This window comes from Monoraphidium neglectum, assembly GCF_000611645.1.
Source record: "Monoraphidium neglectum strain SAG 48.87 unplaced genomic scaffold scaffold00217, whole genome shotgun sequence".
In the NCBI taxonomy this organism is placed as follows: domain Eukaryota; kingdom Viridiplantae; phylum Chlorophyta; class Chlorophyceae; order Sphaeropleales; family Selenastraceae; genus Monoraphidium; species Monoraphidium neglectum.
This window is the reverse complement of record NW_014013411.1, coordinates 1-13,519: the sequence shown is the minus strand read 5'-3', so window position 1 is coordinate 13,519 and position 13,519 is coordinate 1. Positions and strand designations below refer to the sequence as shown.

General features: G+C 66.1%; 3 protein-coding genes across 3 annotated transcripts in view; 1 reads left to right on the top strand and 2 right to left on the bottom strand.

The window, feature by feature from the left end:
• MNEG_2009 (P450 (cytochrome) oxidoreductase) overlaps positions 1 to 419 on the top strand; it is a gene marked incomplete at both ends in the record, with an annotated part of 4,061 nt that extends 3,642 nt beyond the window's left edge. The window contains one exon of the mRNA XM_014049514.1: positions 13 to 419. Within this exon, the coding sequence (XP_013904968.1) occupies positions 13 to 419 (407 nt within the window). The remainder of the gene's footprint in view (positions 1 to 12) is intronic.
• Positions 420 to 2,536: 2,117 nt separating this feature from the next.
• On the bottom strand, positions 2,537 to 4,958 carry MNEG_2008 (hypothetical protein; the record flags this gene model as incomplete). The annotated part of the gene is made up of 4 exons (XM_014049513.1): positions 2,537 to 3,478; positions 3,783 to 4,045; positions 4,247 to 4,499; positions 4,890 to 4,958. 4 exons carry the CDS (start codon positions 4,956 to 4,958, stop codon positions 2,537 to 2,539), a joined length of 1,527 nt encoding a protein of 508 aa, XP_013904967.1.
• A 6,551-nt stretch (positions 4,959 to 11,509) lies between these two features.
• On the bottom strand, positions 11,510 to 13,499 carry MNEG_2007 (hypothetical protein; the record flags this gene model as incomplete). The annotated part of the gene is made up of 5 exons (XM_014049512.1): positions 11,510 to 12,149; positions 12,378 to 12,517; positions 12,710 to 12,803; positions 13,048 to 13,127; positions 13,389 to 13,499. The coding sequence occupies 5 exons, from the start codon at positions 13,497 to 13,499 to the stop codon at positions 11,510 to 11,512; spliced, it is 1,065 nt and encodes a 354-aa protein (XP_013904966.1).
• Between the last annotated feature and the right edge of the window lie 20 nt (positions 13,500 to 13,519).

Genomic DNA, 13,519 nt, shown 5'->3' with positions numbered 1-13,519 from the left:
GGCGAGCCGCAGCCACAGCCGCGGCGGGCGGTGACCCGGCTGTGGCGCTGGGTGAGGCGTGGCTGTACTTTGGCTGCCGCCGTCGCGACGAGGACTACCTCTATGGTGCTGAGCTGGAGGCGTTTGAGGCCAGCGGGGACCTCGCGCGGCTGCGGGTGGCGTTCAGCCGTGAGGGCGCAGCCAAGGAGTACGTCCAGCACCTCATGGCACGGGACGGCGCGGCACTGGCCAAGCTGGTGCTGCAGGACGGCGCCCACGTGTTCGTGTGCGGCGATGGCGCGGCCATGGCCAAGGACGTGCACGCGGCGCTGGCTGGGGCGCTGCGGGACTACGGGGGCCTGGGGGAGGCGGAGGCGGAGGCGCAGCTCAAAACCATGGCAGCCAGCGGCGCGTATGTGCGGGACGTGTGGTGTGCGTGATGTCGTTTGGTGTGGTATAGGGGCTGGAGCCGTGGGCTTGTGTGCTCTGACACGGTATAGCATACCTAGTGCGGTGTGGCCGCACCCATCAAGTGCGTAGGAAGTGAAAGTTTGTTGCAGCAAGTGCTTCCTTCGTAGCCAGGCCATCACGCTTCACCAAGCTTGTGCAGTTGTGGTCACGCCATGCACATCCACACTGGCACGCACCAGTATACACCTTGGGCTTGTGCGCAACTGGTTTAGTGATGCCTCCGCCACGACTGACCTTCAAAGCCCAGTCTCATCTCAGCCTGATGTGCAGGTCTGCATCAACAGGCTTTGAGCCCTTTGCTGGTGCCATGGCTTGCTTCCATGCAACACTACCAGCCAACAGCTGCAATTGGCGGCTAAGTAATGCACGCGCCTTGACCAACCCATCACTGTGTACTGCCATTGCAAAGGGGTGTAGCGATTAACAATACAACCCCTAGGCGCGAGGCTGTGAACGACAGGAGCTGGGGCCTCAATGCCATTGCTGCTGCCGTTGGTTGCAGCTGCAGCAGGGTTCGCATGGAAATGGCATCAGCAGGACCGCGGCGATGCTAGTGTGCTGGGAGGATCGGCGTAGCACAGCGCATCCACCACGGCCGCCAGATCGGCTGGCATCTCCCCCCAGGCTGGGCCCCGCCGCCAGTGGGCTGCGTTGTCATGATTGCTGTCAACCTGGCGGCTGAGGGCCAGATCATCCAGGATGGTGCCCAGGGCAAAGGAGTCACACGCAGACCCAAGGGTAGGTGCCAGGCGTGAAGAAGGCTCCGCGCCCACCCCCCGGCTGCACAGACGCGCATGGGTCAATGTCCACACCCGCCTTCGTAAGTGTAATAGAGAATAGCGGCCAGCATTCCCTGTCGTGTGTGGGAACCTGGGCCACGCCGCTAGCACGCACGGTGTCACACATTTACACAAGCCGCAAAGCCATGCAACTCACCGTGCGCCGCCACTTGCTGCGGCCCTGCAGCAGTGCCTCTGCTGTCTCGTCGTGAGTCTCCACCACCACAGACCGCCTACACGGCAACTGGGCGGGGGACTTGCTGCCGCCCTCGCGAGGGTGCTGCGTCACCGGGTTCCTAGGTTTTGAAGAATCAAGGTGAAATTCAGCTTGAAAAGGAGCCTTGGTGAGCAACCCATCTTGGCAAGCCAAGCAAGCAGAGTGCTCCGCACAGGCAAAGCTTGAGCTGGCTCATGGGCTCAGGCTGGGTGCTTCAAAGCACTGCTCACCTGCGTCTATATTTGCGATATGGCGCGCCAGCCAAGGGCCTTCACCCCACTGACACCCCCACTGCTAATGTTGTGTTGCCTTCAGATGATCTGAGGTAAACGATACGACAGGTAAACAAACCAGTCAGTGGAAACCCTGGGGTACGGCGCATCCGCACTGTAGGGATACGCGCAGAACTCCTTGTGCTGCGAAGCCATTAGTTATGAATGGCGTTCAGTGCGTACTTTTGGACTGAAGCCTGCGGAGCTGCGATCTTGGCATACCGCTGGGTGGCGGTCAAACACGCGCAAGTGACAGCTGCGGTATGTAGAACATGGAGGCGTGTGAGCGACTGAATATGACAATGAGCAAGAGGTCTGGGGACATAAGAGTGTTGGCTCTGGGCAGATGCACGACACCCCTACTGCAGCTTCCTGCAGGCGCCAAGGTAGAGCTGAGCCAATTCCGCGCGTGCCCGTCGCAGTGGCGGTTTGGACCTCGCGCCTGCGTACTTGATTCTCTCAGCACAATTCAGGGAGCCGTGTCTACTCTCGGCCACAGTCGACCATGCAGTTGCAAAGCAGCCAGCCCAAGATTGTGAACCGACCAGATATGATCAAGGCGAAGCCGCCTCCCTGCTGGCATCGCTGGCATTACTGCAGTATACAGTGCTGCCCACCATTCAGTGGCACAACACTCTTGTCAGCAAAGTTTGAGCGTGAGATGACACATGAAGAAACGAGAGACTCGGACTCACCAGAAAGGAGCACAACACCAGGACAACTCCAACAGGGGCGCTTGATCTGCAAGCTGCATTAACCTTTTTCAGCAACAGGGACTCCTTATTTCTCCAAAACAAAAACACACTAGCCCTAGCTCATCACCAACCCAAAGTGGCTGCTCCCAGCTCACTGTCCAGCACCTGCCGCTCGCTGCCCACCAGCCCCGCCTTGCCTGCCCTTGCCGCCGCTGCTTTGGCCTTGCGGCCGGCCTTGACGCGCGTGCGCTTGAGCGCGTCCACCTCGGCCTGCCGCTCCGCAGCCTTCTCCGTGCGCACCCCTGTCATGTACTCCACCCTCTTGCCCTTGGTCTGGCTGCCCACCGGCCGCCGCACCTCAATCACGCCGCGCTTCTGCAGCGCGCGGTAGCGCTCCGCGGCCACCATGGGGTACGGCGCCAGCTGCCGCAGGCTGCCTGTGACCTCATCGCTCGTCAGCACCGGCGGTGGCGCGTCCACGTACCGCAACTTGCCCAGCCGCGGCGGCCTGCTCGCAGCCTTCTCTGCCGCTACTGTCTGCCGCCGCAGCAGCCGCGCCGCACGCTCCTCCTCCTCCTCTTGCAGCTGCGCCTGCAGGCTGCCCACGTTGTCGAGCTCCCGCCGCTGGCGCTTCAGCGCAGAGCGCGCCGCTGCCTCGGCTTCCTGCGCCCGGCGGCGCGCCTCGCGGTTGCGGTCGGCACGCGTCTTCTTCGTCTGACCGCCGCGTGGCGCACCCTCATCCTCGCTGCCGCCTGCCACCCCTTGCTGCTGCTCCTGCTGCTGCCGCTGCTGAGCCTCACTGCCCTGGGCCTGGCCATCCTCCTCCTCGTCACCGCCGTCCAGGTCAATCGCGTTGGGGTCCGCGCCGGCGGCGTCAACGCCGCGCTGCCGCTTGCCGCCCTTGGTCTGCTCGAGCCCTTGCTGCTGCTGCTCCTCGTCCTCGTCCTCGCTGCCAGCCGCCGTCACCCCGTCACCCAGCAGCGCTAGGATAGGGTCCTTGGGCGCCACATAGCCATCTGGTGCGTGCTGGGGTGGCGCCTGAGGTGCGAGCTCCTTGCGAATCTCCTGCGGTGTCGGGGGAACGTTTGCCAGGGTGTGTTGAGTTTGAGCGTGACAGGGCACGGTGGGCGCAATGAGGGGCACTGAGGAGGCGGGGCGGGAGAGCAGATCGGTTGCTACTCCCATCGTGCGCGTGTATTCATTCGGATTACCAAGGCCACCGCCTTGCTGCTCCGCAGCGAGGCCCTGCCCCCCCTGCCTAGCCCCACCTCAACAGCCCCACTCCAGACGTACCGCGGCCCCCCCCTCCAAACCGCTGCCGTCCTGCACTGAGCCCGTGTGACACCAACGTTGAATAGCCAGCGCCCACCTTTTTCACAACCGCTGCCACCACTGCCGCGAGCGCCTCTTGGTGCGCCTCAGGCTCCGGATTGAAGGAGCACCCAGCCGCATCGACCTCGACGGCAGGGATCGGCCGCAGTGCAGCTCGCCCCCGCAGACGCGGCAGCTGCGGCTTGTCCTGTTGCTGCTGGCCGGCCTGCAGCAGCTGTGTGCCTGACACTGTCGTCGCCCACTCCTCTGCAGCTGAGGCGTTGCCAGTGGCCGCCCAGATGTCCGCCACAGCCTCATCCCCTTCAATCGCAAGGGTCGTAAGGCCAAGATGCACGCATGAGCTGTGGCAAGCCGGCGGCTGCTGGTCACAATATGTCTCAACGGCCAACGCTGCAACAGGATCCCCGCACCAGCGGCTCCCCAAAGGTGCCGGGCGTGCCGAAGCCTGTCGCGCAGCCAGCACTGGCCCACACTAGCCCGCATGGAAGCAAAGGTGCTCACCAGGCTTGGACTTGCGCCTCCGCTGCTGCTTCTTGCTGCGGTTAGCAGCCACCACCGCCGCAGCTTGTGCAGCCGCAGCCAACGCTGCAGGGGTGCCCGGCTTTGGCTTGATGCCGCCTACGGGCTTGCGCTTGGGCGCCTCCGGCTTGATCACGCGCCCGGCGTCGATGATGAGCTGCGACTTGAGCGGCTTGGGCTCACGCCGGCGCCTGCGCTGCTGCAGGGACCTGGGCTCCAGGCTCTCGTCCGCTGTCTGCAGGTGAACAAAGGGCAGCGTGGCCGATTCAGCATGCGGATGACGTTCCTTTCTCTGAGCCGTCTCGGCCGCTGCCGCGCCGCAGGTATAGGCATGCGAAGCGCCCACTGCCACAAACTGCATGGGCCGGACACAGCCAGAACGCAGGCACAAAAGCGCGTTAGCAGCGCAGCGCCGGCGGCTCGAGCCGCAGCGCGCACACCGTGTCGACAAAGAAAAGCTGGTCGTCTGTAAGCGTCTCGGGCTTGGCCGGTCGAACATTCTTCAAGGTTGTCTCTTCAATGACGTGCTCGACCTGCGCTCAGCATCAGCAAAGCCGCCGGTGAGGGGTGCCGCGACTAGATCGCCGCGTGGCCGGGCCTCGCATGTTGCAAGCCCAACTCTCACATCTGTTGTATCAATATTTTTCCGCCAGGCCTTCTTGCCCTTGCGGCTGTGCGACGACTTGGGCCCCATCGTCCAAGGGCGCAGGTGTAACTGGATTCAAGCTATGTCAGTTGATGAGTTACATCGTTTTCAAACACATATGGACCGTCTGGTGAAGGCGACTCGACCTGTGAGCGGGTGCAAAAGCTAGTCATCGGCGTCACCCGTTGCTCGGTACGGAGGCAGCATGGTCCGCATGGCATCCTCTTGCAAATCATCACGTTTCTACTTCCTTCCAGTGGCGCCATGTATCGCGCATCGTGATCCCGAAAGACGCGCAATTGAAATATATGCAAGATCTTTTAGCCTGGGCCGCCCGACAGGTGTGGCAGGGTGATACGAGCACGCGCGGTTTGTGTTCCAAATGCAGCGGAGCATCCACCGCCAGTGAGCCGCCGCACACATCCACCGGCACCGGACACGCCGCTTATGCTGCTGCCGCTCCTGCACACCACGCTGCAGGGCGGCTGCTTTCCAAAAGTGGCGGCCGACCCCCTCCATCCACGTCGCCTCGTGGCCGCCGACGACATTGCCAGTGGCGGTGGGTGCACGGCTGATCATCTGAGACGTGGGCACGGTTGTGACTAGGCCGATCGCGGCAGAGCGTTCCGCTGCCGCCTGGTACGAGCATGCGCAGAGCACTCAAACGCCGCCCCCTCTTCTAGACAATTTTGTACCGCTGCTATTCCTCTGCCGCCCTCTAGAGTCTGTGTTTGTGCTGCCCCAGTCCCTGCTGCTGCACGGCGGGCTGGCCCTGGCTGACCCCGAGTACGGCGCCGCTTTCCACCGCCTGGTGGAGGAGGCTGGCCCCGAGCTTGACGGCCGCAACCTGCTGGTGCTGCTGCTGCTGCTGGAGCGCTGCAGGGGGCCGGCATCGCTGTGGGCACCGTATGTGTCCTTTCTGCCAGAGCAGTATGGTGGGCGCGGGGCAGGAGGGGGGGCGAACGCTGAGTGGGGGAGGATTGTTGACCGGTTCCGGTCGTCATCACCTCGACGAAGATCTGTTGATCAGCAAGTGTCACTTTCTGCACAGTATGCAGGTGTGCTGCCTAGTAGACGCATAGGATGACAGCCACAGCCACGGCCGTGTCAGCCGCGGCCGAGCCCTGCGTCTTTGCTGTCGGGGCGCCGCCGCAGACGACCCCTCCTGGTGGTCCGGGCCCGAGCTGGCGCTCCTGCGCGGCACCCGGCTGGCTGCTGCGGTTGAGCATTATCGCGGCGGACTGGACCGGGTTGCGGCCTGGCTGGAGCGGCTGGAGGAGCTGCGGGCACTGGGGGAGGAGGACAGTGTGGCTAGGCCTCCGCCTGGCCAAGGGGCGGAGGGAGCAGGACCCCGCCAAGCCGCGCCCTTGCTGCGAGGCTGGGCCGGGTCGCGCGAGGCCGCGCTGTGGGCGAGGTCAACGGTGTGGTCGCGCGCGTTTGCTGTCCGCGGCGTAGTGACGGGCGGCGGCAGCGGCACGCGCACTGGCGATGCAGTTGCTGCAGAAGCAACGGCGGCACTGGAGGCGGTGGCGGGAGGCAGCGCTAGCGGCGGTGTGCGTCCCCCGGCTGCGCCCATCCCCGTGATTTGCCTCGTGCCGCTGCTGGACATGGCCGACCACAGCCCCGAGCAGAGCGTGGCGTGGCACACGGGGCGAGAAGGCGGAGGCAACTTTGAGTTTGTGACGCAGCGGCCAATCACCCGGGTGAGAGGGCTGCTTTTGGCAAGGTGCATCGTGGCGACTGCACAATGCAGCACAGCAGCAGCACTTTTATTGGCAACTATGCTCCTGCTCAATGTTGCCATCATCATCAGCCTGCGCCTCCAACATCCAGGGCAGTGAAGTGTTCAACAACTACGGCACAGCAAAGTCAAACGAGGAGCTGCTGCTTGGGTTTGGTTTCTGCCTGGAGGGCAATGCCAACGGTGGGTGGGAGCGGTGGGCTGCAGAACAGCCCAGTGAGCAGGGTGACGGGGGCGCCAGCGTTCATGCACGCCGCTGCTTGGAGCCCTTGGCGCCGCACCCATCACCACCACCACCACCCCTATGGCGCCGCCTGCAGACGCTTTCCTCGTCAGCCCAGCATCAGGCGGGGGCTGGAGCAGCAGCAGCAGCGCGGACAGCACCTGCGGCAGCGGCGCGGCCGGCTCTGGTGCTGCTGGCTCGGGTGATACCCAGCCCCACACAAACCCAGTGGCAGCGGCTAATGTGATGGGCGCGGGCCAGGACGAGGGCGGCTGCCAGGATGCAGCGGAGCGCGTGCAGCGCGCCGCTCTGCTGCGCGCCTTGTGCCTGCCCGCTGAAGTGCCCATCACCGCGGCGGACCCGCTCCCGCCCGCACTGCTGGACGTCCTGGCAGTTGTTACGCTGCCGCCCTGGCAGCTCAGGGGCCTGGCCGCTCTCCAGGGCGGGGCGACGCTGCCAGCAGCGGTGCCTGCAGGGGCGCAACCAGCAGCAGCGGGGCCGGAAAGCCACGGCGCCACAGGCGAGGGGTTGGTCTTCCCTCACCTGCCGCTGGCGCTTCAGCTGCGCGTCCTGCGCGCCCTGCTGGCGGCTTTGCAGGGCCGACTGGACGGGATGGCCAGGCCGCCAGGGAACAGCTCGGCCCAGGGGCAGCCGGCACTTGCATGCGGCGAGCTCGCAGCGGCGGCGGCGACGGCCGGGGGATCCAGCGAAGCGCCCTGGCACACGCTGAGGGGCCGTCTTGCGGCGGTGTATGTGCGGTTGCAGCGTGTCATACTGGAAGCAGCCACAGCGGCGGCGCGGGCCAAGGCCGCCGAATGCTCAGCCGCTCAGCCGCAGCCGCAGCCCCTCCAGCATCAAGGGCAGCTGGGCACAGCCCCAGCCGCTGGGTCGGACTGGGCCGGCCCCCTGGCACCAGACGGGCAGCCTGGGTGCGGCAAGCTCGTGCTGGAGGGGGTCGAGGCTTCAGGGGGCGGAGCGCAGGGCAGCGGGTGGGTCGCAGCACGGCCGCTGTCCGTGGGTGATGCGTGGCTGCGGGTCCCGCTGCGCGCCTGTGTGACAGGGCGCAGCCGGCAGCACCTTGTGTGGGCGCTCATGTGTGCCGCTTTCCGGCAGATGGTGGCAGAGCAGCAGCAGGAGGGCGGGCAGCAGGTTGAGCAGCAGGGGCAGCAGCAGAGAGTGGAAGCATCCGCGGAGCGGCGGCATGCGTGGCTGCTGCTGCTTTCGAATCACGACGCGTCTTTTGGGCCGAGCGCCCTCCTGGAGAGCGATGCTTGCGGCGCGGTCATCGAGGCAACAAGTGTTGGTTCGCAGCTGCAAGAAGCTGCAGAGGAGGCCCAGTCCCAATTTGACTCGCAGCTGCGACATTTGCGGCAGGACACTGCCGCTCTCGAGGGGGCTGCGGCGGCGGTTGCCGAGGGCTGTGCGTGGTCGTGTGCGGATGCTGGGGCGGTGCTTGAGCGCCTGCTGTTGTGGCCGGGGGCCGGGCGGCTGTTCTGGTGGGCCTGCAACCTGGCAGATCGCGGCGCCATCCAGATGCCCGGCGGTGGCGGCAACGGGGTCACGCCTGTGCTGGTGGTGGCGCCCGTGCTCAGTCTGCTCCCCCAGGTGGGTTGTGCTACACAATTAGCGGATTGAGGAGTTGGGTGGCATCGCGTTTGACTCGCCGCGTGTTGACTTTGGCGTTGTGCCTGCGCCTTGCACGCCGTGTCACCCCTCCATCCAAGGCCAGCCGCCCCATCTCCATTGCTGTTCCAGGCCCAGCGAGTCCTCTTGGTCAGCTGCGAACTCAGCACCTCGCCCAAAGACACAGACCCCACTGTGCTCGCACGTGCCTCTTGTGACTGGCCGGTTGGCTGTGCCCTCGGTGGAAGCAGCGCTGAGCATCGGGGGCTGCCGCTAGAAGACATCCTGGTGCAAAGCGGCGCAGACGCCATGTCACAGGCTGCTGCATTTCAGCAGCAGCAGGAGCAGCAGCAGCAGCAGCAGCCTGAAGCGGAACACGACGGCCACGTGGCCCGAGAGACGATCCCGACCAGCTGCACAGTGGTCAGCGTGGCGCCGCCGGAGGACGATCCCGTGCGGCCGGCCAAGCTGGCGCTGCTTGCCGCCACCGGCCTGGGGGTGGATCATGTGCTGACGGCAGGGGACGGCCCAGAGCAGGTGGGTGCACAGGATAGGGGGAGGGGCTGTGGGGGCGTGCGGCGCCCAGGGGATCGTGAGATGGCTGCAAAGACTGACTCGGCGGCAGCCCACTGCCCCAGAACCTGCAGAGCATGTGGATGCCGGAGGCGGTGTTGGGAGCTCTGAATGCCTTGTCAGGGTGGTGGCTCCAACAATGCATGCTCCGCGCGCCCTGCCCCTTCATGCCCAATTAGCAGCCCTTCAACACACCTGCTGTGGCCTACCACTCATGTCCAGGTGCGGTCGCTCCTGGCGGCGATGGCTCTGGCCCTGGCCACACCCCAGGACCTGCGAGCAGCCGCCGCGACCACCCGCTGGCCCGCCCTCCTAGAACGCTGGCATGAGGCGCAGCGCCCCGGCACCACTGCCAGCACCACAGCAGCACTTGCCCTTGGCGTCGGCGAGGGGCAAGTACGCCCTGGCGACACTGCACCCTCCGAGGCGCGGCAGGAGTGGGACCCCCTGATTGACGCGCTGCTGGCGGCGCGCGGGGCAGCTGCGCGGAAGCAGCTCAAGGCAGCGCTGTCGGAGCAGCGGCAGGAGCTGGTGCGCTCCAAGATGGCAGCAGACACGGCCCTGGCGGCACTCGATAGTCGAGGCCCCAGCTGCATCAGTGCAGCTGGTAGCGGCGTGGCCCCCCATGGCCCTGATGTTCCACTGCTGAAGGGCTGCCTGGCATACGCTGTTGGGGCCATGGCGGCGGCAGACCGAGCCCTGGCCCTGCTGAAGACGGCGGGGGCAGGCCGTGGCCCCAAAGGCAGGAGGCGCAGTGCGAGGGATAGCCAGGACAGCGGCGGTGGGGGTGGTCAGGCAAAGCGCACCAGGCAGGGTGATGCAGCGGGTGCAGCTCACGGTGCTATCTGAGCTCTGGGGCTGCGCCCTGCACGAGTCGGGCGTCGATGCTGTAACACCAGGTTGTAAGCTGAGCGCAGAGATGTTACACCCGCCACCGGGGCGGCGCTCACTGGACTGTGTGCGGCATTTTCCAGATTCAAGGCAGTGTGGTCGCTGGTGCAGTCGTCAAATGGCAGCGGTCAACTAGAGGTGCGGGGGCGGGCTGAAGTAATGGATACAGGGCACCCGTGCAGGAGGAGGGGGCGGGCCGGGATGAGCGGCGCTGGGCAGGGTGCATCAGGTGGTAATCACTGCGCTCGCATGGTGCTGTGGCAGGGGCTTGCCATGCTCCGCGTACTCACCGCACACTGCTGCAGGGGCTGCCGGCCATGCTTGCGCCGCGCACACGAACGCCCCGGTGCGCACGGAATCGGTTGAGCGCAGCGCCGCACACGGCATGCATCCTCAGGGACTGCGCGGAAAAAAGTGCGGCGCGCAACGCGGCCTTTTGTGGAACCGCCATCACCTCCGCACTCACCACCATCTCAACAGCCGCAACACTCACAGAACAACCTTTGCTTTGTCTTTTCCAGTCTCTCTCCGCGCGTACACCATACGTACATAAACCAGTGCTGGCTGGGCACAAAAAAGCTGTGTGCAGCAGGTTGACCCAGGCGGGGCGGCCCGTGCCGTCTTTTCGGCCGCTGGGCCCCAGGTTGTCCAGCCCGGGGCAGGGCCACGCAGACATGCACAGGCGTATTCCCCATGTATTGGCTCCTTAGCACCACAAAGAGCTCTCGGCGGCGCAAGGCCTTGAACATACCCCGCTGCCCGTATGCTCATGGTGCTTGCTGGCGCCCTGGACCCTTGGAGAGCCAGTGCCAGGCCTTGCGCCATGCGTGCCTGCAGAACGCCGTCACGCATGGGCCAAAACAGGGGCCAGAGGGTGCGAGCACAGGCGCCAAGGTGGCCGCCAGGCCCCGGCATAAAGGTGTGGCGCAAGGGGCCACAGTGCTCAATTGGGTTGCCATCTTCGTAGTGCGCTTCCAGTGGCCCGCACACCAAGCGCCCCTGGGTGTCAAGGCAAAGACAGCATGGTGCCTGGCGCCGGGCCCCTGAGATGCTGCGGGCTGTTCGGCGCGTCGCACAGTAGTGCGGTGCGTCCACAGCCACTCATGAGTACAGTTTGCAGGAAGACCGGCTTGCAGCCAAGTCACAAACCCCCCGAACTGCCCCCAAAATGATGCCAGCAGAGCGCTCTCCTGAAGGCGCCGCAGCACCGCGTTGCTGGCTGGAATCGGCCCACGTCAGGACGGCAAAACGCGACGCAAAAATTTGGCACCGCGGCCCGTGCGGCGGGACGCACCCCGCACGAATGGCGCCTACACTCTCCTCCCTTCTCTCGTAGTGACGTGACGTGATGCAGCTTCGCAGCCAAAAAACCCTGCTCAAAGGGGCCGGCCCCTCCTACCCACCACCCGCGCACTTCAGCGCCAGGTCAGCGCCGGCCAAGTCAGCGCACGTCAGCCGCCGCGAGGGCCGGGGGGTGCGGCTGAGTTGGCTGCGCCCGCCTCCCGCCCCTGGGACAGGGCCTGCCCTCCGCGCGAGGCTGTGCGCAGTTCACTTCTTCTTCTCGAAGGACGTGCCCGACACCTTGGGCTTGTCGTCATCGCTGGCGGAGGAACCCCAGCGCCACCAGCTGGGCCGCGACACCGTCCAGCGCGACCGCGCGCCGTCCTTGGGCGCGGGGTCCGGCTTGAACACGGGGGCGCGCTCGTCAATCTCGCGCATGTGGGGGGGCAGCTCCTTGTGGGTGTAGGGAATGCTGGGGCCCACGCCGCCACCCAGGTGCGTCGGCAGCGACGGCTTCGCGCTGGCCGGAGCGGCGGCCGGGGCCGGCTTCGGCGCGGGCACACGGGCCGGTGTGGTGACTGGGCGCGGGGGCGGCGGCGGCGTCGGCGTCTTGGCTGCCTGCTGCGGCTGCGGCTGTGGCTGCGGCTGGGGCGCAGCAGGGTTGGGACGCAGCGGCGACTGTGTTTGCGATGCGGGCATGCCGGCTGCGCGGCGAGGCCAGGTGCCGCTGCTGCTGCTGGCGCTGCTGCTGGTGGTGCTGCTGCTGGCGCTGGTGGTGCTGCTGCTGCTGGGGGTGAAGGTGGTGGTGGTGGTGGTTGTGTTGTTGTTGCTGCTGCTGCTGCTGGCTGCCGGGGCCCGGACGGGCGTTGGTGTGGCGGCTTTGAAGTTGGGCACCCACTTGGCAAACCTGTCAATGGGTCGGGGGGGATGGCAGCGAAAGGGGCCAAATTTGATCACCGCTCAAAGGCTGCCATGGAGGTCCATCATCAAGCAGAGGGCGCCTGCTGGGATGCCATCGCTAGGGGCGGCATGCCAGGTCGTCCACCTGTCCAGCCGCAGGCGCGGCGGTCCCCCCTAGTAGCGACCAAACAAGCTGCACAATCCAAAGCCCCCTGCTCAGCGGCCGTGCGCCCACCAGGGGTGCTGCAGAGCCTGCTTTGCTGTGATGCGGCTGGGGTAGTCGCGCGCCAGCATGGCTCCAATCAGCTCGCGGCCCTCGGGGCTCATGCTCGCCCAGGGGCCGCCGGTCAGCGGCAGGGGCGAGTCGGCCTCGGGCTGGAGGGTGGCGAGGGGGGCGATGCGGAATCATAAGGAATGACAGGTGCGATGGGGTGCCGCGGCCGTGTTGGCCGCCATGCCTCCAAATGCAGGCACCACGCGCGCCCATCACTACCCAGCGCGTACAACATGGCGCAGCGAGAACCCGAGCAACCTGAGGCTCCCCTGCCTCGTGGCTCCCCCCCTCACGTTCTCCAGGATGTGGCGGCGGCACTCCTCATAGGCGCGCCACTCGTCAGTGCGGCGCGCATACAGCTGGTACAGAGTCGTGCCCACACTCCACCTGGTGCGGAGGGGGACGGCGGCCAGGGGGCAGGGGGCAGCCGCGGGCGTCACACGCGCCGCAGGCGGGGGAAGAGACCATGTCCGGCGCTGCTTGCTTGGTGGCCCGGCGCCCTCAACTTGCCTGGGCACGCAGCAAACACAGCAACTGCGTGCGAGCACATGTGCTCCCCATCTGCAATCAGCCGCGAGCGCTGCCGCTCCCGGGCGCCCCTGTCGTGGCGCTGTGGCGCGCGGCCACCCACAGGTCAGCCTCGATGTGGTAGTCGCGGCCGAGGCACTCGGGGGCCATGTAGGTGGGGGTGCCCGCACGCAGGTGCAGGCGCTGAGGTGGGAGGGAGGAGGAGCGGCGACGGCGGCGGGGGTGTAAGCTCAAGCGGCCACTGCAAAGAAAGCCAACCATTAAGAAGGGCGCGAAAGCAAAACTTGCGTCGGAAATCCTGCAAGACCACCGCGTTTCACCAGCCTGTCATGGTACAGTACCCCTTCCTTCCGCCGGTCAGGCACGCCCCACGCTGCTGAAGAGGGCCTGGCCCGCGGCCATGAGGCCCGAGCCCTGCGCCTCATGCGGCGCGGCCCCGCTCACCTCGTCTCCCACAGGCTGCGCGCAGCCAAAGTCAATGCCGGCCAGCCACGATAGTGACGTCATGCGTGGGTCGGGGCTGGCCAGGGGGTTCTCCTTGCGCGTGCGCAGCATGAAGTTGGCCGGCTGGGGGG